Below are 25,089 nucleotides of genomic sequence, written 5' to 3'. Positions count from 1 at the left end.
GAATTCTAAATAAGATGTGTGGACAGAAGGCCTCTACCACTGTCACCCCATTATTGGATCTCCAAAGTGACAGTTTTGTGAATGTCAGAAAGGGAAAAAGCTTAGAAAAAGCGTGTCTTTTAGGAAAGCCCGTGTGTGTGTGTGTGTGTGTGTGTGTGCGCACGCGTGTCTGTGTGTGTGTGCGTGCATGGGGATTTTAAGGTTTGGGAGGAGCACGCATTGCTCCCTGGTCTCATTCATGTTGTTGGAACGTCCTCTGGTCTTTGTCTTTGCCTGCACCAGACAGAGAGATACGTGGAGAGCAAGACTGTGCTCTGTGCTCATAATCCTCTTCTGTGGCCTTTGGGAAATGTTAAAGTCTTTGTGCCCCGACTGTTTGCTGCGACAGTCTGGCAGTGTCCACAGTGAGTGGGTAAAAGTCAGTTACGGTCGGAGTAGAGGAGAGGTTAGGGTCGAGGTCAGAGATAGAACATGAGGAAGGGAGTGATGCCGAGGGGCTCCGGATTTCCCAGCTGCCAACCAAGGTCCCAACACCCGTGTCTCTTTAGCCTCAGGCTCGCACACTGTGGCAGGTTATCCCCATCCCTTGTCTGTTGGGTGACAGTCGCTTCGGCCCCTGGTCCCGTGGACCTACGCCCTCACCTGTGTGCGTTGTAAGCTGGCATTTTAATGCCAGGCGTCTGCTTGGAAACCACCGCCCAGCCCAGCATAGAGAACTGGATGGTTCCTGTTTTTTCAAATGTGTTGATTACCTGATGGCACCCCCTGTACTTTGCAGAAGAGCCGTGTGGGATGGGGTTGGGGGCGGGGAGCTCCACGCTGCTTCTACCGCAGCAGCGAGACCGGCAGCGGAGGGCCGGGGTGGAGGTGATTCCGCTGCTCTGTGGGGCGCTCATGTGAGCACCTCGGAGCTGGGGCCGTGGAGAGGATGCTCCAGCCCCTCCCACGGGGCAGCTGCCCACGATGAGAGGAGGGTCAGGAGCGATGCGGAGCTGATGGCAGTCGCGCTGTCCCTGTGCGGCCTGGCCGCTGAAGATGGGATGAGCCAGCCTCTGAGCCGACGCCTTTGAGGCTCTCAGATCCGCAAGCCTCGCGCTGCCGCCCGGGTCTTCTCTGTAGCAGAGCTGCTCATGCTTTGCCTTCGGAGCCACTGAGAGGCCCCCCGCGTGTGCATTCTCTGTTCCAGGGACGTGGCGATTGACACAGTGAAGACGGGCATGGGGGGAAAGGCGGGGAACAAGGGCGCCGTGGCCATCCGCTTCCAGTTCCACAGCAGCAGCTTCTGCTTCGTCTGCAGCCACCTGACGGCCGGGCAGTCCCAGGTGAAGGAGAGGAACGAGGACTACAGGGAGATCACCCAGAGGCTGAGCTTCCCGATGGTGAGCAGCGAGGCAGTGGCGTGTGAGGCCCCCCTGCTCGGGTCCGCCCCACACACGGTATTCTGAGCTGCTGATATGGGCAGTTGGTGGCGATACGACCGTAGGAGGGTCCCTGCCCCTGGGGGCTCAGCACTGGTGGCAGGGAGATGACCAGGGGTGCTGCAGTAGCGGTGAGCAGGGAGCCCGGCCCAGGAGTGTTCTGCCTCCTGTATCTCTGTGCGTTTCCTGAATGTCCCGACGTGCCCTGCGTTTTCTTATTCTAATTCAACTGTATACAATGGGGAAAGAAAACCAGTGCGTCCGTGCTTTGTCCAAGTTGGTGAAGAACATTTGAATCCAACCAGTATAAGACTAGGTTTTCTTGAGACTCACACATACATTGTGTCGTGGCCCAGAAGAGAACACACGTTTTTGAAACCAGTGAATTCTTGGCTCGGGAGCTCTGGGTCCCGGTACGGTCTCGCGGTTGCCAGTACCATGCGTCGTGCCGCCCTCTAGTGGTGGTCCAGAGGCTTTCATTCTGAAGATGGGGGATCTTTTTGAATTCAGATTTGAATGTTTTCCTTTCTGTGCAAAGATGATGGTCCCGCACACCTTCACCCTGGTGCAGACACCTTTTTCCCAGCAGTGAGGGTAGACTTTAGCTGTTCCCGCCACACATCCTGCCCGTGCCTGAGACAAGGTTGGCTGCGTCACGGAGCTCTTCTGTGTGAGGCCAGATCCCTTAAAACTGACACCCTGTTGGCTGGACTGCCCTCAAGGCAAAAATTCCTTAGTTTTCATTAAGAAGTGCTGTAATCCTTCTTGGAGGTTTTATTTCTTGGATTATAAAATAAATGAGTTGGGAAGTTTGCAATTGTAGTTTTCCAGATTATGTAGGGCTAATATTTTCTTTCTGGGTCTATGTAGTTAAAAAAGAAAAGTCCAACCCTTCTCACTTAAAAAGTGCTGTTTCAAAGTAGCAAACATGGGACACATTTAAAATAATTAAAAAGAGTTTATACTATAGCTTTTTTCAACAGAAATATTGACGGTACCTATAAGTTAATACTCTGTACCTGTTCAGTAGAGTAGCCACTAGCCACAAGTAGCTATTTAAATGTAAAATAACTAACGTTAAATAAAACTAAAACTCCCATCGGTCACACTGGCCACATTTCAAGGGTTCGATGGCTAGATGTGGCTGGTGGCTCCTGTTCTGCACAGCACGGGTAGAGAACATTTCCATCACTACGGAGTGTTCTATTAGGCAGTGATGCTCGGCACATTTATTTTATTTGGCTGTGATAATCCCAACCTTTTGTATAACGGAAGCAGATTTTGGAGCTTGGCAGATCTGAGTTCATGTCTTATCTTTATCATGTACTAGCGGTGTAACCTTCGGCGAAGTTTCTGAACTTCTTTTTTTAATCTGTAAGAGAGCCATTAGTGTGTGCTTCACAGGGCTGCTGGGAGAACAGTGTGCCCCAGAACAGAGCCCAGCATTGTAGACAGCTGACATCGTGCTGCTACTGTTGTGATTCCTGGGGAAGGGAGGGGAAGATGCCACAGCTGTCCAGGGCTGCCCTGGGCAAGATGGGGGAGGGGGAGAGAGAGAGGTGGAGGGTCACAGGATGAAAGTGTATGAAATCCACCAGGTTTTACGAAGTGTGTCCTGAGCATTTATACTTATTTTCTTAAACCTCATTCTCGTAAGACTGAATGTTTGGGCAATTTGTCTTAGGATGCAGACGTAACAAAGCAGGGGGGGTACATCCTGATGGCTGAGACCCACTCGGTAAATACCAATATTGGTAGTCATGCTTCCTCTGTTAGAGTTGGAGCTTTCTCCAAACCACTCGAAAACACTATTTAAAATTTGAAAATTAAGCCATGTGAAAGTCCCTCAGTAAGTCTATGGGATTAGTGAAAAATGAGATGCTCGAGCAGACTTTTCTTCTTAAGTAACATTTTAAGAAAAACACATCTGCTGTCATCTGTACGGTGAGTTTATTTTTCTCCCTTCTCCCACCTTCCTTGCAATGGGCCAAATCAGCACTTTTTTTTTTTTTTTTTATGACTTAGGGAAGAAGCATATTTTCTCACGATTACGTGTTTTGGTGCGGCGATTTCAACTACCGCATCGATCTCACTTACGAAGAAGTCTTCTATTTTGTTAAACGCCAAGACTGGAAGAAGCTCCTGGAATTTGATCAGCTACAGCTACAGAAATCAAGTGGAAAAGTAAGTTGTGCTTTTAAAACAGTTTTTAACACCTGCTCCAACATGGAATAGCTTCTGCTAAATGTACACGCTAGCGTTCGCGCATTAAGCTTCATGTGTGAATTTAACTGATTCTGATAATGGTAAAAAAAAGGTGTCTGGCGTAAGAAGTTAGAGAAACGTGAGTGTCCATCCACACTCACGTCCTGTTCCTGCTTTCGGTGGCCACGGTCAGGGTCTGTGTCTTCTCATGCCCAGAGGGGCCATTGCTCTATGAAAGGACACTGGATACACGTAAGCCACCGCGGGAGCTGAGGGTGACAGGAGCCTCTCTGCCCAAGCTCTGTGGTTGGAGTGGGGGCCAGCTGTCCCTTCCTCCTTCGCACAAGCTGAGCCCTGGTCCAGCTGTGCTCAGTTTGAGTCCAAGCTGCTTCAGACAGCCCCATGTCAGCATCTGAGCACATGGCCGGTGAGGCTGGTGGGTGTGCCCCGTACTCAGGGTGATGTTCGTAGGGACAGCTGTGTGTCAGGTGCACTAAACCAGCAAGTGACACTCTAGATTCTGCTCAAAACATTTTATTTTGGTGATATCTGTTTCTTGTTAGTGAACGTACTAACAAGTAAGTTAATTTAATACACTAACAAGATCTAATACACTTTACACGCCAATTTGTACACATAATGTTGAAGACTCTCCTACAGATTAGGTATCACACCCATTTTATAGATAAGAAGACTGAGGCCAAGGTCAAACACACAGTCAGTAAACAGAGGCATGACAGAGCCCAAGACTGCCACACTTCCGATGAGACTTCCCCTCCCTGACCTGGTGTGGTCTTTTAGTGCCTCCTTAGGCCATGATGTAATAGGGAAGATTCAACTATGGAATCTGTCCTCAGTTCTTCAGGGTCACACTGGCTGGCCCCCACATGACTCAAAACTTATCTTCTCTCCCACCTGAAACTGTTTGTTGTTTTGGTGCCTGTTTGCTTCCTAGCAGGACAGGCTGAGGGGAGGGGGGCACAACTAAGTTCCATCTCCCTGGTGAAAATGCAGTGGCTTATACGGTGCGGGCAGGGGGGTTAAGACTCCTCCTGCAGTGAGACCTGGATGTTCCTCGAGGTTTTCTGTCATCCCCCCTCGGTGACACGGGTCACTGGGGGTGGCCAGAGGGCAGAGTAGCCACGCCACTCCTTCCCGCAAAGGGTCTCTCTCCCTTCCTCCTGCCAATATTCTCCACACGCTTCCCCTCGGGCGCTGAGTGAATGTCTGTCCCTGGGTCTTCCCGCAGCATCAGGGCTAAGTGAAGACGGAGGAGGGCCGGACTTCAGTTCTGGGCTGCTTTTTACCCAATTGGTTTTGTTAACAAATACGGATCAAGGCCTTGCAGGGGCTGGGCCAGGCGTTCCCCTCGGCCTGTGTCACCCGGGCGTTGACAAGCAGGCGTGTGACAGATCGGGTGCTGAGGTGGTGGGAGACCCAACGGTGTGTAAGTCAGTAGAACAAAGTGATAATCATCATTTCTTTTGCCAATTAAAAGACACACATATGTCCAGTTTTCGACATATTTGCAAATATGATGTAGCTTCTGTTACTTTAGGAATAAAAAACACTCTGGAACGTGCCTTCTATTTGCATGTAAAGTACATGATCTAGGAGAACTAAGAGGGTCCTGTGACTTCTCCCAACAGATTTTTAAAGACTTTCACGAAGGCACCATTGACTTTGGACCCACCTACAAGTATGATGTTGGCTCTGCTGCCTACGACACGAGTGACAAATGCCGCACCCCGGCCTGGACGGACAGGGTCCTGTGGTGGAGGAAGAGGCATCCTTTTGACAGAACAGGTGCCTGAGATGTGTGCGCTTTCAGAGCTGGAAGAGGGCAAGTGATCAGTACCATAGAAGGAAGATCACTTTTCTTTAGTCCAGCGCTCTTTGTTATATAAATAACAATTCTCTGGATAACCCAGAACTACTCAAAAGTCATCCCAGATGTTAGCCCTAAGCTTTGGGAGTTGCTCCTGGCTCCCCCAATCCCTGCCTCACGGCTGTCCCCCTACACCACCCTGCCACCTTTTGTTCCCGGCAGGGGTGAGGAGAGAGGCTACAACTCTTCCTCTCTGGCGCTTCTGCCTCTCACACTCATGCCTTTTCTCCAGCCCATTTTGTTCAGCCGAACTCTATCTGCTTAAAGCCCCAGTTCCAAATCAAATATGAGCGAGACACAGGAAAGATGAGAGTTTATTTGTGTTTGTTTTTTTAATCAATTAGTGGTCTGTCATGTTTTGAACAATTATTGATACCCAGCTAGGAAGTGCAGTTGGTTTAAAATTCGAATGCCTATAAACTAATACATAAACAACTAAGCTTTGCTGGTGAGACGCATGCTGAGATTTCAAGGCCCAGAAATCTCACCTGCAGATGGAGAAGACGCGTTTGTGTTCAGATCACTTTGTGGACATCTGTGCAAGAGGCTGGCTGCCTTCAGGTTCCTAGTCTCTGCATCTCCTGCTGTACCAAGAGCTGCACATCTCCTGTTTCCCATGGGCCTGAGGCAAAATCCCCGCAGCAGCGGTTTCTGTGTTCTCACCCAGTTTGCCCGCTGGGGAGGAGTTTTTACCCCAGGCCCCAAGGCCACTTTGACAGGGTTTCAAGCCCAGGGGGTTAGAACGACTGAGTCTGAGACAGGAGGTGGTCCGTGACGCAGCTCCCCGGTGCACGTGTCTGTCATCGGCATTCATGAATGTTGATACAATTTTGTGTTGTATGTGTGTCTCTTGATTGGAATCCCCGTGAGTAGCTGGAGAGCTCAACCTTCTAGACAACGATCTGGACGCTGACACCAAAGTCGGACACGCCTGGTCTCCTGGTGCCCTCAAGTATTACGGCCGAGCAGAGCTGCAAGCGTCTGACCACAGGTATGGCCCTGGCTGCCGTGGGCACATCCTCTGCTGCGGAAGGCGGGGCCAGCTGCTCCCCGCAGAGAACGGACCTGCCTTCCCTATCCGAATGCGTGTGTGTGCGTGTGTGACACACAGTAAAGAGCAAAGAACAGTATGACAAGTAGCTGTGTACTTGCCACTAAGAATTAATCACTGTTAACCCTTTGTCATTGCTCCATGTCACAGGTAACATCTATTATGAAAATTGCGAAGACACAACCTGTGGTATTTTACGTCTTTTAAATTCTGATACGTTATGTCATTGTGCAACTTGCTTTTTTTGTTACTTAACCATTTTTGAGAGACAGTCACGTCATTACTAGAGATCTGACTCTTCCATTTGTAACCGCTGTCCGGTATTCCACTAAATATATCCACGCGATTTGCCCATTCATCTACCGATGAATATTTTTTCCAATGTTTCATTGTTACAAACACCATAGGGTTTCACTGTGTTGCGTTCGGGGTTTTGGATGCTCTGAGCTGTTGCTTTGGCCTAGTGCCTTGTGGATTAAGGATGGAACACAGCAGCAGAGGTCTGTCACCTCGGCGTGCACCGGGACTGGCCACAGAGGGAGGTTATTCTTGTAGAACATCTTTAAAGACAGAAGATGGCAGTTGACCTTCCCGAGGCTGCTGCCAAAACTATCATGTCACTTTCAACTTTTACAAGAAAAGAAATTAAGAAAGAGAGTTGGTGGTGAGCAGTTGGTCAGTCACTATAGGTCGAAATCTTTCCATGCTTCTGATTTCTTGAGAAAGCTGCTGTTGCAAATACATACCTAGAAATGAGCGTGGGGAGGTCTACAGATGTATGACTTTCAGGTTTGCTAGTTCAGTGAGTATATTTAGAAGCATTCATTTAACCAGTATTTATTGGGGGGCCTTATATTGATATATAGGCCCTGTTCCTGGCACTGAGGAAAAGCAGTGAACAAAACAGATGATACCATGCTCTCAAGGAATTTTCTAGTGAGGACAGACAGACAAGAAACAGAAGTGCCATGAATGAAAAAAAAAGTAGTGGCCGGGGTCAGTCAGGGGGTTGGTGCTATTACATACCCAGTGTTCAGGGAAGGTGCCTCTGGTGACCTTGGAGCCGAGACCTGAAGGAAATGAGAGTGGGAGCCATGTGGGTATCAGGGAGAGAGCATTCCAGAGCGGGAGTGTGGAGTGAACATCTAGGAGTTCGGAGAAGAGAGAGGCTGGAGAGAGAAGAGTGAGGGGAAGAGTCATAGGAAACGAGGTGAGATGAACAAGAGTCAGCCTGCGTGGAACCCTGTGGGCCATAAAAAGGACATTGGGCTTCACTCTGAGCGCGGTGGCATTGTGTGGCCAGGTTAGGACAGAGTCACCTGAAGAAACTCCAGCGGGGCCAGCACGGAAGGAGGGAGGCAGGGAGGAAGCTAGGGATGGGATGGCTTTGGGCCAGGGTGGTCGTGGGTTGCCCTGGTGAGCAGTGGTGGGTTCTGGATAGGTTTTGAAAGTGGAGCCAGCAGAACTGGCTGATGGAGTGGATGTGGGGTGTGAGAGAGACGAGGTGAGGATTGACTCCAGAGTTTTCGGCCTGAGCAGCTACAAGGATGAAGTAGCATTTACTTAGCTGGGAAGACTGGGCAGTGCGGATCTGAGCATCCTGGTTTGAGACACATCTTAGACATCTATTGAATTTTCTAATTACAAAACCAGAACATCTTGGTTCTTGACAATTAGGGGAAATATACACAGACAAATCATCCATAGTCCCATGCCCTGAGACCATGTCTGGTGACAGTTCGTTACGTGTCTTCCCACTGCGTTTTCCACGTACATTTTACACCGAAACATTAACCTGTGTGTAGTGTGTGCTCACATGCACACAAGCTTGTAGATGTTTAAACGTGGGTAAGAAAATAGGACTATGTTATGTGAACTGTTAGCATTTGCTTTCTTACTCGCTACATTAATTTTTTGAATTAAGCTTTTGACTGTGAGGTAGTTACAGACTCGCATGCAGTTATAGGGGATAACGTAGGGGTCCTGTGCACACTGTACCCAGCCCCCCACAGCGGTAAGACCCTGGAATCTACAGCACAGTAAAACACCCAGACGTTGACTTCGATATGGTCGGGACAGAACGTCTGTCACCACGGGGACCCTCGTTTCCCTCCCTCCCACACTCCTTCCTAACCCCTGTCAACCACTCGTCTTTTCTCCTTTTCCAGCATTTTGTCATTTCAAGAATGTTATAAAATTGAGCAGAATTGGGGGACCGGCTTTTTTCTCTGGAGCTTCTTCCAGTTGCTGGTGTGTCAGTAATTGGTCCCTTTTCATTGCTGAGTGAGTGAGGCTGCCTTCCCGTGTCCGTACCCACTTTCATCAGAGATGCTCCGCTTCTAACACATGAGGCTCCTCGGGAGAGTGTTTCTCCCACAGAAAGTTTTAAAAAAACCCTCAGCGCATATTCCTGTGTCAGATTTTTCTCCGTCTTCTTTTTACTTGCTTCTAGAGGCAAAAAAAAAAAAATCTAATAATAGTAATATGAATTTGGGGGGATACTACTGATTTACCACCCATATCTCTGAATTTTTTCAATGTTCCCTGGTTTTAAAGGTTGCCACCGTATTCTATGCTATTTTGTATTATGCTTTGTTTCCACCCAATATTGTAAATGTCTTCAATAAGATTACATAATCTTCGTAAGAAAGGATTTTCTAAATTTTTTGTAGAGTAAACCCATCCCTGTATAAAAATAACAACAAGGTGTGCATTATTTCCTGCTGATCTGGTTTTCTGTGTATGTCAGATAGATTTCTACAACATTATTCGTAATGAGCGCATGGCATATGGTCGTGTGGCTGCATCGTAACCTAACACTTTCCCTATCCTGGGACCGTTAGATTGTTTCCCCTTTGTCCCCTCCATCAGCAGTGCTGTAATGATCAACCTCGTGTATAAATCTGTCTGACCGTCTGGTCATTTCCTTAGAACAAAGTTCTAGAATTGAGAGTCGTTGGTCGAAAGATGAACATTTTTGAGTTTCCTAACACAAGTTGCCAAACAGCCCCCCGAAAAGCTTGAACCCCTAGCCCAGGGAGAATCCCTTCTTCTCTGCACCCTCGGCAGTCCTGGGGTTGCACGTAAAGAAGCTTTGCTCATGGCTGGTGTGGTTTTCTCTCACATCATCCTTAGATAGAAATGCCAAGAGAATAAGGTTGGGGAAAGACAGACCGAAACCCCGGGACCGGAGAGCTTAGTTCCGGGGACCGTGGCATGGGGAGGGGGCCACATACACAGGCTGTGTCATGGTGTACGTTTACTGTTGACAGTGGCGTCGGGACGGAGCCAGGGCTGGGGGATGTCTTGTCCCGAGTTAACGGTGCCCCGTCTTCCCTCCGTGTCTGACGCAGACCCGTGCTGGCCGTCGTGGAGGTGGAAGTGCAAGAAGTCGATGTGGGTGCTCGGGACAGGGTGTTCCAGGAAGTGTCCTCTTTCCAGGGCCCCAGGGACGCCACCGTCGTCGTCAACCTTCAGTCGCCAACCTCCGAAGAGAAAAACGAATTTCCCGAGGACGTGCGCACGGAGCTCATGCAGACCTTGGGCAGTTACGGGACGATCCTGCTTGTCAGGTAGGGACGCGCGCATGGCAGGGCTGGTGCGTGCCTCGCTGGAGGGCGCGCTCCCGGGGCTGACCTGGCAAATCTCATTTCTCCCAGGATCAACCAAGGGCAGATGCTGGTGACTTTTGCAGACAGTCACTCGGCGCTCAGCGTCCTGGATGTGGACGGAATGAAGGTGAGTTGTGCTTGGTCAGCCGGGGAGCGGGGCTGCTTGTCCCCGTGGGCTTCTTGTGCTTTCACGTGGCCGGGTCTGCGGGTGTAGACGCCACAGGAGGGCGGGCGCTGGGCCTCTTCATGCTGGCATCTGATTCTGGTAGCTTCGTCGAGGTGTCTACTCTCCAGCCCTGGCTCCTCGCAGAACTGGGGAGAAAGAGCAGGTTTGGGAGCGCAGCCCCGCCGTGTTGCTGGGTCTGTCTGCGCTCGCGCCCTCCCACGGGAATGTTGTGAGCCTTCTCTTCAGAGCACGTGGTTTGGGACATGCAGCTCATGGGTAGTTTCCATGTTGATAATATCCTGGTTTTAAGTTCACGTGGAATGAAAAGTGACAGTTCAACTTTTCGTCGGGCCAAACGTGAGCTGTGCTGGGCCTGCCTGAGGTCTAGACCCTCGGCCTTCCTTGGCAAAAGTGAGGGTGGGCCGGGCTCCCGACGCACGCGTTGGAGCGAGAAGCACTTTAGGGTCAGAGGGTCTGACGTCTGCGCTCCTTCACAGGCGGCCTCTCTGTCCTCACAGGTGAAAGGCAGAGCTGTGAAGATTCGACCGAAGACCAAGGACTGGCTGCAAGGTTTGCAAGAGGAGATCATTGGAAAGCGAGACAGCGTGGCCTCCGCGTCCCCCACCGCCAACTCCTGTCTGCTGGAGGAAAACTTCGACTTCACGAGTCTGGACTATGAGTCAGAAGGTGAGTCAGGACTTCCCGGTGCGTGGGGTGAGCCGGGCAGGCGAGACGTTCTCCCAGCAGCCGACACGAGAGCCCCAGGATCCGTTCTAAGACCCGCCCTCGGGAAGGTCCGAGAGGATGCTCAAGTTCAGGCTGACTCTCCATGCCAGAGCTGGGTGGCATTCACACGTAGGAGTGGTGCACGCAAAGACAAGTAAGATGGGAGGCATCTAAAAGTACACTGAAGACAGTCTGGAGATGTCAGGCCCGTGGGCTTGTCCTGTGTCTCAGGCATCCGTGGAACTGGGGTCCCAGCCCTGCTGCCACGTGGGTGCCGCGGGCGGCTAGGCCTCAGGTGTCCTGACGCAAGCCATAGGCCTCGGTGTTGAAACAGACCCACAGATAAAAGACTAGGCCCTTTCCCCCTAACTGTTTGCTGTGACATTTCCTTCTCCAAGGGGATATTCTCGAAGACGACGAGGACTATCTGGTGGATGAGCTGCGCCAGCCCGTGGTCTCAGACAGTGAAGCGGGCGGAGACGAGCTCGCCGACGCCCCCAGCTCCATGGCAGGGGCGCCTCCCAGCCGGTCACCGGCACTCACCAAAAAGAAGCAGCATCCAACCTACAGAGGTAGGTAGCTTGGACCTTCCTTTTCTAAATCACCTCTGGTGTAGCGAGCACTGTCTCAGCAGCCGGACACCGCGTAATGCCGCCATCAAGTATGCACGGCCCACGAGCAAAGGGGTAAAAGAGGTCGCAGCGAGGGGTGAAAACTGGGCTCTGAGAAGGAATCCAGCTGCCGCCACACCGATTTCCTCTAGTGATTTAATTATTTTCCAACAACTGGTACCCCTATAACATACCGGATTCATGACCATTAGTTTCCTCTGTACAATTTAAATTGTCATAGCTCTGAACTGGTTTTACATTTGTGATTTTTTTTCCCTCTCCAAAACTCTTCTGATTCAATCCCATAAGAGACATATTCAATATCTATGTCCTGAGTTGCTGGTGTCTGGTTATATTCATATAACATTATATTATTATACAGTAATAGTACACCTTAGCATCATTATGTCATTTTAGACTTAAGAGGGACTGAAAGGCATTGGGATTGGACTCCAGGTCCCTAGATAATTAGAGTAGTTCTTATTCCACATCAGACTCTTCAGCTCGGTTTCAGCCACAGCCACGAGTGCCTTCCAGCTGCTGGACATTGTGTCTCCCCCCTTGGAGGAGAGCAGGTGCAGGGGCTTAGCCACGTGTCAGGACCCTCTGAGCTGTGGCTGAGAACAGAGTTGACAATAAGATGCTTCCCAGGAAAGGTACTTCACTGGGACAGGTACAAAGAACCCCCAAGCCTTTTTGACTGTATTTGGTCCCAAACCCGGTCAGTAGCCTGGCTGCATTGAACCAGAGGGGGCTTTTAAACTTACAAGTTGCTGAGCCCCGTCACAGAGATGTGGGTTTGGCAGGTGTGGGCTGGGACCCTGGAAATCTGGCAACTCATGAGGCTCCGCAGGTGATTGGGAACACATATCCAGGTTTGGGGACTGGGTCCATCAGCGAATCCAGGGGGTTCTGCGCATTGCACGTCCAGAGGGCTCCTGCCCTGGAGTGAAAGTGGCTGGAGGGATGTGCTCTTGAGACAAGAAGCAGTCCTCTTCTCCAGGGTGGCCATCATTCAGGCATCCTCTCAAGGGCTGGGCAGATGCGCCCCTTGGAATGAAGAATTAATAGAGCAGCTTGGGGCTCTCACATGTGAGCAGCCTTGCCCCCTGGTGGACGTCAAGGGAACATCTCAGTGCTATAGGGCGTTCAGGCACTCCCTTCAGAAGGAGAAATCCTGCCTGTCCCCAACAGAACGCCAGAGACACATGAGGTTGAGTATTGGATTTGAGGGATGGGGTGTATAAGCCGAAATAAAGTGAATCAGAGTGTGTTGTAGTGTGGGAGAGAAGACCTACAATCGTCCTGAATTTAAATGTAACAAATGTACATGTAATAAAACAGAAGCCGTCACCTCCCCACACCCCTCTTAGCCTTAGAAGGATTTTGCAGGGCGAGTCAGGACGGCGAATGCTTGGGCAGTAGCTGGCATGGGCTGTAGGATTTGGGGCTTGAATGAGCAGGGCCACTCCATGCTGGGCCTTGGCAAGGGATTGGCAGGCTGCCCTGCTGGCAGAGAAGTGAAAATATGCTCGAGTCCAGAACTCTTGTCCTGTTTCAGAATGAGGTATTAAGAGTGAGGGCCTCTGGTTTTCAACTGTCTACTCTGCGTGGAAGTCTTGTGGATTATTTCAGAAGGAAGCATGCCTACACTTTAAAATATTTCAGTGTCTCTCGTGTCTGGACAGCACACCTTGTCCACGGTTCACTGAACGTTCCAAGCAGGCATTGGGTACCCTCCCCCCATCCCCCATGCCAGCAGAGAGGGACCCTGAAGCTGTCCTGTGGGAGGCGTTCCTGCCACTGCCGGGTCCCTGCAGACCTGAGTCTGACTCATCTGACTCGCGCCCTGCCATGTCCTTCAGATGATGCTGACCTGGTGGTGTTAAAGCAGGAGCTGGAAGCAGTTGGGGACTTCCGCCACCGCTCTCCAAGTCGGTCTCTGTCGGTTCCCAATAGGCCTCGGGCACCTCACCCACCGCAGAGACCCCCCCCTCCAAGTAAGACTTCGCTTGCTTTCCGCTCACCACAATGCCTGCTGGGAATAATTGCGTACTTGCTGCTACCTCACAAACGGCTCTAAATCTAGCCTTTGAGTTTCCACAGTGCTTTTTTCCCCTCCTCGGGCTCCTTTTTGTCTTAAATCCACGGCAAGTTTGATATCAGAGATAGCGATGTTTCTCACGGCAAATCACGTGACTCCTTTATAAAGCTGTTCTTCGTCCTCCCATAGCTGTGCTTTCGCTTTAAGCTGCTTTCCGTTTGAAACCTTACGGGATGGAAAAATTGGGGCCACAGACAAGCTAGGGACATTCTGAGCTCCTTCCTCCGCCACCCGCCATGGCTTCTTTCCACGTCTTTCCTGGACTGCTGCCCCCCCTCTCTCTGCGTATGAGGACTCGAGTAAGCCCAGGTGCTCTGACCTATAAGGTGACCACACGCCCACCTCTAAGCAGGAGCCGTCCAGTCTGTGAGCCCGAGACTGCTGAGAACAGCACTTCCTAGCCCGGGTCTCAGGATAGCACTTTTCTTCCTGGCTCCTCAAAAAAAGCGGTGCTTTGTCCCTGAGACATTCCTTGGCAATCTGAAACAAAGTCATGCCATGCTTTTGATCAGTTTCTGTTTACCTCCACTGTTCACTTCTCCCCCTCCCCCGCAGTGTGACGGTAAACATTTTTCTAAGACTGTACTTTCAGAATTGGGTTCATCTTGGCTTACATCACGATAGTAATCAATGGCAAGCCAGAAACACATGACTCCTTAAGCGTATTTTTTTACTTTTCTGAGTTGATACTTAGAAAATAAAATATTAAATAAAGAACAAATTTATGTCCTATATTATTGTAGAGATTTACAAAGAGATAAATCTAAACAATAAAAGTTTTAATTTTACTTACCTAGAGATAATAGTTGTTAACCAAAAGATTTCCATCCTTTTTCCAATTAGATATATCTATATCTACACACAATTTAAAAAAATTAATTTCTGGCTGCGTTGGCTCTTTGTTGCTGCACGTGGGCTTTCTCTAGTTGCGGTGAGCGGGGGCTACTGTTCGTTGCGGTGCGCGGGCTTCTCATTGCGGTGGCTTCTCTTGTTGCGGAGCACGGGCTCTAGACGCGCGGGCTCAGTAGTTGTGGCTCGCGGGCTCTAGAGCGCAGGCTCAGTGGTTGTGGCGCACGGGCTTCGTTGCTCTGCGGCATGTGGGATCTTACGGAGCAGGGCTCGAACCCATGTCCCCTGCATTGGCAGGCAGACTCTCAACCACTGCACCACCAGGGAAGTCCTCGATACACAATTTTTCATTTTTTTTTTTTTTTTTTTTTTTTTTACAGAATTAGTGTCCATTTTGTTTGGTCATTTGTGTTTCATCCAATGTCTCTGTATTAACTGTTGTTCTGAAACATGACTTGTTAATGGCTGCAGGTATTATTTAGCTTATTCCCCTGCTTTGGGATTTCTTTTTGTTAGATTTTGCCCACAAAGTCTTTTAAAAATTTGGTCCTAATAATAGTAGTGTATTTTAAACCACTTAAAAATGATGGATCAGAGTTTATATCAGATTTAACTCCTCCAGGATGTTAGATTAAAATTTTCATTCAAACAGTGCTTCTGCAGAGAATCTACATTAATAAGCCCAAGTTATTAGAGAATCACAAGAGAAACTCAGTAGCGCCTCTGAATCCCCAAAGGCCATGGATGTACTCAGACCCTAACTGTGACCTTGCTCTCAGTTGGCTGGGAATTTGCATCGAAGCAGCTGCGACTTCACTGAGATTGAGACTCTGCCCTCCTTGGTCTTTACAGCTGGTCTAATGGTGAAAAAGTCAGCCTCGGATGTGTCCATCTCCTCTGGCACCCACGGGCAGTATTCGATTTTGCAGACAGCAAAACTTCTGCCAGGAGCACCTCAGCAAGCAGTGAGTTCTCCTGTATTCACATCATAGCGAAAAGGGTCAGCATTTCAAACCCAAGAGATTTGCCGCGTGGTTCATCCTTAGCCCCTAACATTATGCAGGATCACCTCTTTTCAGTGAATATATATATGTCTGTCTCTTTAACCCTCTGCCTGTCCACCATTCATCCCTAAACCCCATAACTTGGTACCAGGCCCTTTATAGGGTTTTTAAATGGTCGTACAGAGCATGAGAGAGAAAATCACGTTCGATGAAAACTCCCAAGTGCCCCTTCAGGGAGGGACTGTTGGTTTCCAGACCCACCTGCTTCTCTCCCCTCCGATGCTTGCCTTTGACCTTGGTGTATAGAGCAGGGGCTGACAGAAGGGGAAATAAGAGAAGTTCAGATCAGTTGTCTTGAGAGAAGAGGCTAAAAAGAGATCTAATGGGGCCTAAAGAACGCAGTAGGGACATTACTAATCATAACAGTTGTGTAGAGTTCTGGAGGATGCCTGTGAGACCTAAAGAAGACGGTAGGTGAAGGTCAATGGACTAGAGGTGAGGGAGGGGGGAGGTGCAGCGGGGGCGCTGGGTGGAAGCTAACGTGTCCCAGGAGAGTGTGTAGAGCTGGGCCAGCCGACTGATGCGGTCACTGCGGGAGTAGGCGGTTGACTCGACCTCAGTGGTTTGTAGTAATGAAAGCAGGTTCTCAAAGGCGACCCAGAGGTCTGTTAAGAGGCGGCAGAAAAGCGAAGAGGTAGAAAGAGCACTTTTGAGAAAACATCTGGAAAAGTGTTTTAATGACTCCGCTGGACCATGGAAGGAGTAGCTTCTGACTGTTTTCTGGCTTTTACCTGATTATTGAAATAAAGATAGAGGATGGTTTGTTCACGTTGCAAAATCCTGGAATCGTCCAGTTTAGGAGACGAGGGTCGTCTAAACTTTATTGTGTTCCCCCCACGCTTGATATGTGAGTGCTGGGTGGGGGGGGTTGGGGGAAGAGGCTTGAGGGATGCGGTTTGGGTTGAAGTTGTGTCTTAATCACCGTCTCAAGGAGCTCTGTCAACTTCACGCTCCTGTACAGATCGGTAGGCAGAGAACTCACCAGGTGAGGCTGTTTCCTACCTGTGCTAATATGCTTTTTTTCCTGATTTTGTCCTCAAGCCCAAAGCTAGGACTGGGATAAGTAAGCCTTATAACGTCAAGCAGATCAAAACTACCAACGCTCAGGAGGCGGAAGCAGCAATCCGATGTCTCCTGGAAGCCAGAGGAGGTGGGTGTTCCCCTGGGGCTCTCCTGCCAATTCTGCTTTTCTTTTCATCTTCCTACTAAAAGGGGCCTAGAAGAGAAAAACACTCTTTTTTCTGGAGGCAGTATTCAATGAAAGTACCCTTGAGCAACATTTTATAAAATTCAGCTACTAAGACTTATTGTCCATTTAAAACTATATATTTAAAATTCAGTAAGTATGTAAAAATAATCCCAAGATTACCAGGCAGCACTTAAGGGAGAGACTGAAATAAACAAGGAGAGACTGAAATAAACAAAAACGAGTTTTAGAAGAGGTTGGTGCCCCAGGCACTAACTCATTTTGCTGGCTCTGTAAAAAGAGATAGGTAGGTAGGCATCCTCTTTCAGGCAAAACATCTGTTTTTTTAAATCGCCAGCAATTGTAGATTCCCTCCGGCAGGGACCTCTTCTCTGCCGTACTGCCTGTTAATTTTTTGTTGCTGTTACTTCACCTAACCCATGTTAACCATGTTTTAACTTGGAATCTCCTCTGTGCATTCAAAATCACTGGTTATTAACATTTTTTGGGTTTTTGTTGCGATTTTATACTAGAATCTCTTTTGCAGAGGGAAAATTATGCCCTCTGAAAAGCCAGGTGCAGTTACAGTTGCCTGATTTGCTTATAGCGCAGGTATTTAGTTTATTTGGAATTCCCAAACAACATTTAAGGAGGGCATGGATTAAGAGATTGAGAAACACTGTTGTAGGATAACACCGTGGTTTCTTTTTTATTAAAAACAATAACTCAAATTGTATGGATGTAACAACCCAAGTGTCCATCAACTGATGAATGGATAAAATGGGGTATATCCATACCATGGAATATTATTCAGCCAGAAAAAGAATGAAGTACTAACACATGCTGTATCATGGGTGAATCATGAAAAAAGTGTGCTAAGTGAAAGAAACCAAACACAAAAGGCCACGTATGGTGTGATTCCATTTATGTTCAGTGTCCAGAATAGTCAAGTCTATACAGAGAGAAAGTTATAGTGGTTTCCAGAGGCTGGAGAGAGGAGAGTGTGGGGAGTGACTGCTATGGGAATGTGTGGGGTTTCTTTCTGGGGTGATGGAAGATATTCCGGTGATTAGATAGTGGTGATACTTGTACAACGTTGTGACTACACTAATAACCACCAAATTATATCCTTAAAAAGCATAGATTTTACGGTATGTGAATTATATTGCAGTAAAGGTTTTTTGTTTTTTTTTTAAAGTCTATAGATGCAGAGGTTTGAGGTTTGAAATGTACCCAGGGCCCCAACTTAACATTTTCTTGGTCATGGGCCCTGAGATTTTGAGTTTTGCATCATCTACCCTGAGAAACACAGGGACACGTTAAACTTTGCAGGTGATGTCAGGGCCTCACTGCTCCTCCCCTCCACAGACCCTACATCACCATCCCTGTTGAGAAGGTGGGAATGAGAAGTTGGGGGCCAAACCTAGCTGGTTGGTCCTGACAACCTTGAAAGATTTGTTTTTAGATAGCAAAGAAACACATTGCATTAGTAAATTAGCCTTAGAATAAGGATAATTCGACGCCTTGTCCTTTACTTTCAGCCGTGCAATTGTATGTTTCAGGCGCCCCAGGAGAAGCCCCAAACGCCACAGCCTTGACGGACCAGGGATCTTCCAAACCAGAGCCCACAGCAGGGGTGGCCCCACTCCTGCCCCGTCGGCCCGCACCCAGAGTTCCTGCCATCAAGAAGCCAACCTTGAGGAGGACAGGAAAGGTAAGAACCTGTTTGCACGAGCCTGTTGCTCCTGGGTTGTTCCAATGTCTTGTTAGATGAGAATTCCGTCTCCGATGGGTCTGGTCTCTTTATACATGTTCACGAGTCTCAGACACAGATCCATCCTTGAGGAAAATGCCCAGCAATCGCTTTCTTCTTGGCATTCCTGCTGCTTCTTGGCTCAAGCTGAGCAGAAACATTGGGAATCTCTCACCAAGACAGGAACAGCTTGGCGGTATCGCGCTGCCCCAGTGTTCCATTTCAGTTCCCACACCGAACCACCGTGGGGTGCTTTATTCCAAGTGTCCCAGTGATTCCCATTTGTGTGTGGTCTGTGTCCTATGCCCGCGGTTTGACTTGTACAGACTTTTATTTGCATTAGAAAAACAGTCACCGGTTCCTGGATTGGCCGTGTTGACAAGCGCTTGTGCGGCCCCGGACCCTGGAGGCGCGACAGCCTTTCTTGCCACTTTTCTTGCAGATTGTTTTTTGCTCTCGCTCTCAAGCTTCTCAGCCTTGCTTGCTGCTTCAAAGACATGAGTTTGTCAGGACAGTAGCAGCCCAAAGACTGGCACCTCTAGAGGCATCTGGATCTTCCGTGTGAGCTCAGTGTGCTAGTCACGGACACCCGGTAATCCCTCGGCTGGTCGTTACAGAATGGCTGCTTTGCCACCTGTAGAAAGCATGAGCGTGGTTTGGGCGCGTGGTTCTTACAGAGCCTGCTCTGTGTTTTCTGGGTTGCTCGCTGTCGCGCATCTGCCCGTGCCTCTGCCTATTTTCCACGCCTCCTTACGCAGCACACCTCTTTCCTCCTCCTCTCTATTCTCGCTTTGTCTTCAAAGCCAGGGGTAGAAACGGATTCAGTTTCCCCACCCACTGCACAGGAGCTGCAGTTAAAGGCCGTCGGAGAAAGGGTTGTGTCTGCAGCTAGTTTTCTAAAGAACCAGCGGAACTACGGAAATGCGGACGCTTAAGCTACCGACAGCCGTGTGTGTACAAAAGCCTCCTCTGGCCTCATGCAGTTGTTTTCTTTGTGATCCTTTTGAGTCAGAACCAAGGAAGTGAAGTTCCTGTATGAAATTTTCCATTCTTCTATATTTAAATATCAAAGATTCAAGGAGCAGGTATGCCCATTAGTCCTTCTGTTAGCTTAATGCCGTGACATAAGCTACTTCATCTTAGTATGGTACAGACTGAATTATCAAAGCTGCGGCCTCGAAGAAAAGTTTTCAGAGAGGTTCGCTGTTAATAAAGGAAGAGCATCACCCCGTTTCCTAGGTAACAGAAACTTGTTTCAGATTGTTCACGGTGGCCCTGGTTTGAAAGCGCCCACTCATCTTTCATCGGACCTGCTGGTCCTCCTTGATACGTGTGTTTCTCCCATGCTCCTTCCTGCCTGGTCACACTCCCGCATCCCAGACATTCTCAAATCCCGAATTTGCTAGAATGTCAGCTTGTCCCCTGCTCTGTTCGCCTGTGGACAGCGTCTGTGTGCTCTGATTCCCAGCTCTCGGGGGCGGGCTGCTTATTGACGCTCTTTGTCGTGCCTTTTCTTAGCCCGCGTCACCAGAAGAACAGTTTGGGCATCAGGCTGTCCATTTTACAATCGGGCCCCCGGAGACGAACCTTGACACCCCTCCTCTAGCAACAGCCCCTCCCGTTCCCAAACCGAGAACACTTCAGCCCGGGAAAGGTGCCGCTGCCTCCGGGAAGCCAGCGCCGAACGAGGCCCCGACCGCGGCCGCCCCGCCCCCTCCGGAGGCCCCGCCCCTCGTGCCCCAGGTGCCCCCGCGGAGGAAGAAGTCGGCGCCCGCGGCCTTGCACCTGCAGGTGCTGCAGAGCAACTATCAGCTTCTCCAGGGGCCCCCCTGCAGCAGCCCCAGCAGCGACTGTCCGCCCGCACCCCTGCCTGCTGGGGGCGCGCTCTTCCCCCAGCCGGCTTTCCTTGGCCCTTCATCACCTGCAAGCCCTGAGGCTGATGGCACCAAGGACACGAAGTCGGAGGCCGCCCCCCTCCTCGGTGATTATCAGGACCCCTTCTGGAGCCTTCTCCACCACCGTAACCTGTTGAATAACTCCTGGCTTCCCAAGAGCCCTGACCCCCTGGACTCGGGGAACAGGAACCTCGGAAGAGCACACGCAGCCCCCCAGCAAGTCAGTGCCTCACCTGCCCAGGAGCCGCCACTGGAGCACAGAGAAAAAGACTTCGGTCACTGGGTGACAACCAGTGACAAGGACAAGAGGACGGTGCTGCAGGTGTTTGACCCACTGGCGAAATCATGACTGGGAAACTCCTACAGCAGCTCTCCCACAGGATGTGTGCCTTCTCCCCCTGGCCTCACCTTAACAGGGGAAAAGCCCATTGGTCTCAACTCCCCAGTTGAAAGAGACATCTAGTTAAAGGCACACTGAAAAAACATTGATACTCCTGTGTAGTTTACAAAAATTGCGTCTCTTATTCAGTAAGATTATTATTCAGCCACCAAAATATGTTTTATTCCAGACTTGTGCATGTTAAGTTTCCTCTCAGGGTGTGAGAAACCTCCGGGTAGATTCAGTATACGGATTTTAGGAAAGAGAATCTAGCCGATAATGCTCAAGAGGTTCCCTCCCATTGAATTTTAAACGGTTGTTCAAGTTATGTTTCTATGTGGTGAGTTTGTTTTTAAATATTGTTTGTATTTTACAGACTTGGAATAACTTTTTGGTGACCCACCTGAAGGTTGATGCATAATGTAAGGATTCCACTAAAAGGTGGTTGGGACCATTAAGAGCTGTACCTGGCCGCTGACACCAGGTTAAAAAAGATATCAGAGTAGGAGGCAGCAAATAGGTCAACCAAAAGATTAGACTGTACATTCCTGGGAGCCCCCATGTTTATTTATGTACGTGTATATTAGCCGTGATTATGTGGGCGTCCTGGGGGAGATGGTGTCATTCCCTGCTTTGGTTCCGGAGCATATACCATTAGCTTCACCTGAGCTCCAACTGCCTAAGTCTCCTGTACCATGTCTTAGACTTTGCATGTCCCGTAAATTGCTACAGTCCTGAGCTCTGGTGTGCTACCAGTTTTTACACACTGTCTATTCCCTATTAAATAAAACCTCATGGCTTTCTTTTTCTCCTTATATTCCATATTCAGAAAAAGCACAAAATGTGAAAACTCATACTGGTACATACGAGTACTGATTTTCATTATTATAATTTGAAGAATATCTGTTTTAGTCTGGTCTACCTAGCTGTGGCTTCAGGAGGGAAAGTTACCACGTGTCCCCATATATAAGACACCTCAGGATACTCTGAGTTAGCTTATCTACATCTTTATTAGGTTTTGTTTTCCTCTACGTTTCCAACACCACTTCTTACCTATTCAGTCTTTAAAAAAGACATCACCATACTGCTTTACGTTTTTAAAAGAATGTTATAAGGCCTAGAACTCATTTGGAGCAGATATCATAATTTTGCTGATAAGAAATTTACTGGCAAAATCTCAGTGTGCCACATACTATGTTTAGGAGTCTCTCTTGTCATAGAACCATACAGCGATGGTTCTGTGTTATCCCTAGTGTGACCAGCGAATTCCTGTCCTTAAGGCTAGTGGTTAGGATGGCAGGCTCCTTTTACTGATCAGACCTCTGGGATTTCAGAATTAACTCTCATTGCTACTATCAAGATACATTATAGACCACACAAAAACAAAACTGCATCTCATTTCATCTGAAAACTAATAAAAGAAAAAGATATTGATAACTATCAATAGTTATCATATTGCTACTATCAAGATACATTACAGACCACACAAAAACAAAACTGCATCTCATTTCATCTGAAAACTAATAAAAGAAAAAGATATTGATAACTATCAATAGTTATCATATTGCTACTATCAAGATACATTACAGACCACACAGAAACAAAACCGCATCTCATTTCATCTGAAAACTAATAAAAGAAAAAGATATTGATAACTATCAATAGTTATCATATTGCTACTATCAAGATACATTACAGACCACACAAAAACAAAACTGCATCTCATTTCATCTGAAAACTAAAAAAAGAAAAAGATATTAGTAACACGAGTAGTTAACCAGTAGTAAAAGATGGTGTTTTTAGCCTTAGCCGATTGGGACACCTTCTCTAGCACTTACATGCTTTATATCATTTTTACCTCTCTGAGAAATGCAAGAAGTAAACAGCGTGATCCTTGAAAGCATTAGGAGGAGAAAGGAAGCAAGATGGGTAAGAGGCTCTGGAAAGGTAAATCATTTACCAGGATTCGCGTCACTTCTAAAGGGCATAGCTGGGAATGGAATTGAAGATTTCTTAATTTAAACACTCTTTTCTCCATAACCTCTTTTCCTACTAAAAAGGAGGTGAATTTGAAGGCATATCTATGTAACAGTGAGTCAGAAAAGCAGGGGGAAAGCAAGCACCACAAAAGTTGCTTCCAGTGGTTAATTTCCAGGTTTCTTCTTTGTTCTAGATAGCGAATAGCCAATAAATGCTACACAGAACAGACTTTCATTTCAGATAGGTGTTCATCACACAAATAGTTCTTAAGAATCTGACAGTAAGTATTAACACACAGAACTGTATTGAGGCAGGCCACAGGAAAAATTATAAGTAGTTTAACATTAAGAAATGAATATTATTTGCTCATGGCTGTTGAGGTTTAATGAATAACAGAGACTGGATTTTGAGTTGATAATATGTAAGGTTCTTGTACTAACATTCACTTTTTTTTTTTAAGAAAAAGGACAATTGGAATTGCCTTATTTTTTAAATCAGTGCTTAACAGAGGGTATCTTTCCTAGGTTAGCGGTAGAGTCGGTTGAATAATCTCGACAATGAGCAGCTGCCATCCTGGGGATTTCGTTCCGTGGTTTTTATTTTTCATCTTTCTTTGATGTTCCCACACCAGCCGTTTTATTGTGACCCTGCAGTTCATTTCATTACTGTTGTGTAAGGTGTTACAGTTCGCCACAGTATTTTAGGCACGGACTTTACAATTCGGCATTGTCTCCCTGACCCCAATTAGATTCTCTCTTTACAGTATAATCTTCCTGGACTTCTTGCCAATTTAAAAAAATTTGTTCCAGTAAATTATTGAAACAAGGACATCTGCCCAAGAAAGTCCTGTAAAAGTTTAAAGTTGTTGAAGTTCACGACACTTAAAATTCTCCTGACCTGTGTTATGAGCAAGGTAATGTATTAAAACATTTGCTTTATAATGAAGTAATTCTATTAGAAAGGACTGCAGAAATTACTTATTGGATCTTACTGGATGACTAGCAATGAATAAAAACCCTAATGTTTATTTGAAGTGATAATTTGTACTGAAATTGTAAAAAAAAAACTTATTAAATGTTCTATTTTTTTTTTTTAATGTGGCTTATTTCTTTTCAGATATGAAGAGAACCTTGGGATATCTTCCTTGGCTAGCCTTTTATTCTGGATGAAATGCAATTACTAGTTATTCCTCTGAGTTTTTGGTTTTGTTTCTTTTTTCAACCATCAAATTAAGTTGAAGCAACATAAAAGTAATAATTTGGTTCAGAATTTGTGAGTTGAAGGCTGCTAGCAGGGACCACAGCCATAACATATATAATAACTGTGCTATAACGTTGAGAGATGCTGGGATTCATTTTCTATAGGGTCTTATAGCAAACTTAGATTGCTGGGGTAGCTTGAGTACATTACTTCATAGAAGACTGGAGAAAGGAGTAAACAATCTTCCAGTTCTGTCTAGGTTTGTTCTTAGCTAATTAATAGACAAAATTTAGGTCATAAATGTTCTCTGATGCCTTTCAGGAATAAGAATGTACTGACAATCTCCACATCATAAAGATGCCCAGTCCTTCCTGACCAGTAAGGACTATATTGAATTCATTTAATCTGAGTGCCTGGGACTTGGATGGGGAAGAAGGAAAGGGCTGGTTACAGTACCTTCCTTTCCCAAGGTCATGGATTGAAACTCATTCTCATACAGGGCAAACTGTTTGCAGTTATATAATCAGCTCTATCTCGATGAGGTAGGAGAGTACAAATGAGAGAGTGATTACTTGTGAACAGAGGGCCAGGGGAGATTTGAGAGAAGAGGATTAAGAATATGACATGTAGCAAAGTGGATTTATGTACATGGAAAGAATGAGCCGGTGGGAAAGAATTTCAGAGGAATGGTGTCCGAACAGGGGATGCAGCCTGTCACGGAGGGTCACAGTCCAGAGGGCGGTCCAACATCCTCCTCAGTGATAGTTATACTATACCATTTATTAAATAACAAACCATTGCTCTCTCTTTCTTAATTGGGTTTCTCTAGGTGTTACCCAGTTTTTATTGACATTTTCAAATAACAGCATTGGTATTTGTATATCCTTTATATTGTTTATTTTTATTTTGTTATGTCGGTTTTTAAAACATTTTTCATTAACTTCAACTTATCTTTAATTTGCATCCTTTTCTACTTTTTGTTTAGTTTTGTTATTTTCCTAAT

The 25,089-nt window shown here is 47.5% G+C and overlaps 1 protein-coding gene across 2 annotated transcripts in view; it reads left to right on the top strand.

Moving 5' to 3' along the window:
* Positions 1 to 20,876, top strand: part of SYNJ2 (synaptojanin 2) — a 96,053-nt gene extending 75,177 nt beyond the window's left edge. The window contains exons 15-27 of one of the 2 annotated variants that reach the window (XM_065888684.1): positions 1,187 to 1,379; positions 3,444 to 3,602; positions 5,273 to 5,429; positions 6,385 to 6,502; positions 9,916 to 10,134; positions 10,222 to 10,300; positions 10,858 to 11,026; positions 11,464 to 11,637; positions 13,542 to 13,676; positions 15,482 to 15,594; positions 16,735 to 16,843; positions 18,442 to 18,593; positions 20,151 to 20,876. In XM_065888684.1, coding sequence (XP_065744756.1) covers positions 1,187 to 1,379; positions 3,444 to 3,602; positions 5,273 to 5,429; positions 6,385 to 6,502; positions 9,916 to 10,134; positions 10,222 to 10,300; positions 10,858 to 11,026; positions 11,464 to 11,637; positions 13,542 to 13,676; positions 15,482 to 15,594; positions 16,735 to 16,843; positions 18,442 to 18,593; positions 20,151 to 20,876 — 2,503 coding nt within the window. Of the gene's footprint in view, positions 1 to 1,186; positions 1,380 to 3,443; positions 3,603 to 5,272; positions 5,430 to 6,384; positions 6,503 to 9,915; positions 10,135 to 10,221; positions 10,301 to 10,857; positions 11,027 to 11,463; positions 11,638 to 13,541; positions 13,677 to 15,481; positions 15,595 to 16,734; positions 16,844 to 18,441; positions 18,594 to 19,074; positions 19,198 to 20,150 lie in introns of those variants that run through there. The other variant, XM_065888685.1, reaches the window with a different exon arrangement.
* Positions 20,877 to 25,089: the final 4,213 nt, after the last annotated feature.

The sequence above is a fragment of the Phocoena phocoena genome, chromosome 12 (assembly GCF_963924675.1).
Source record: "Phocoena phocoena chromosome 12, mPhoPho1.1, whole genome shotgun sequence".
NCBI lineage: Eukaryota > Metazoa > Chordata > Mammalia > Artiodactyla > Phocoenidae > Phocoena > Phocoena phocoena.
Note: the sequence above shows the minus strand (reverse complement) of the source record. Positions and strands in the feature narration are given on the sequence as shown.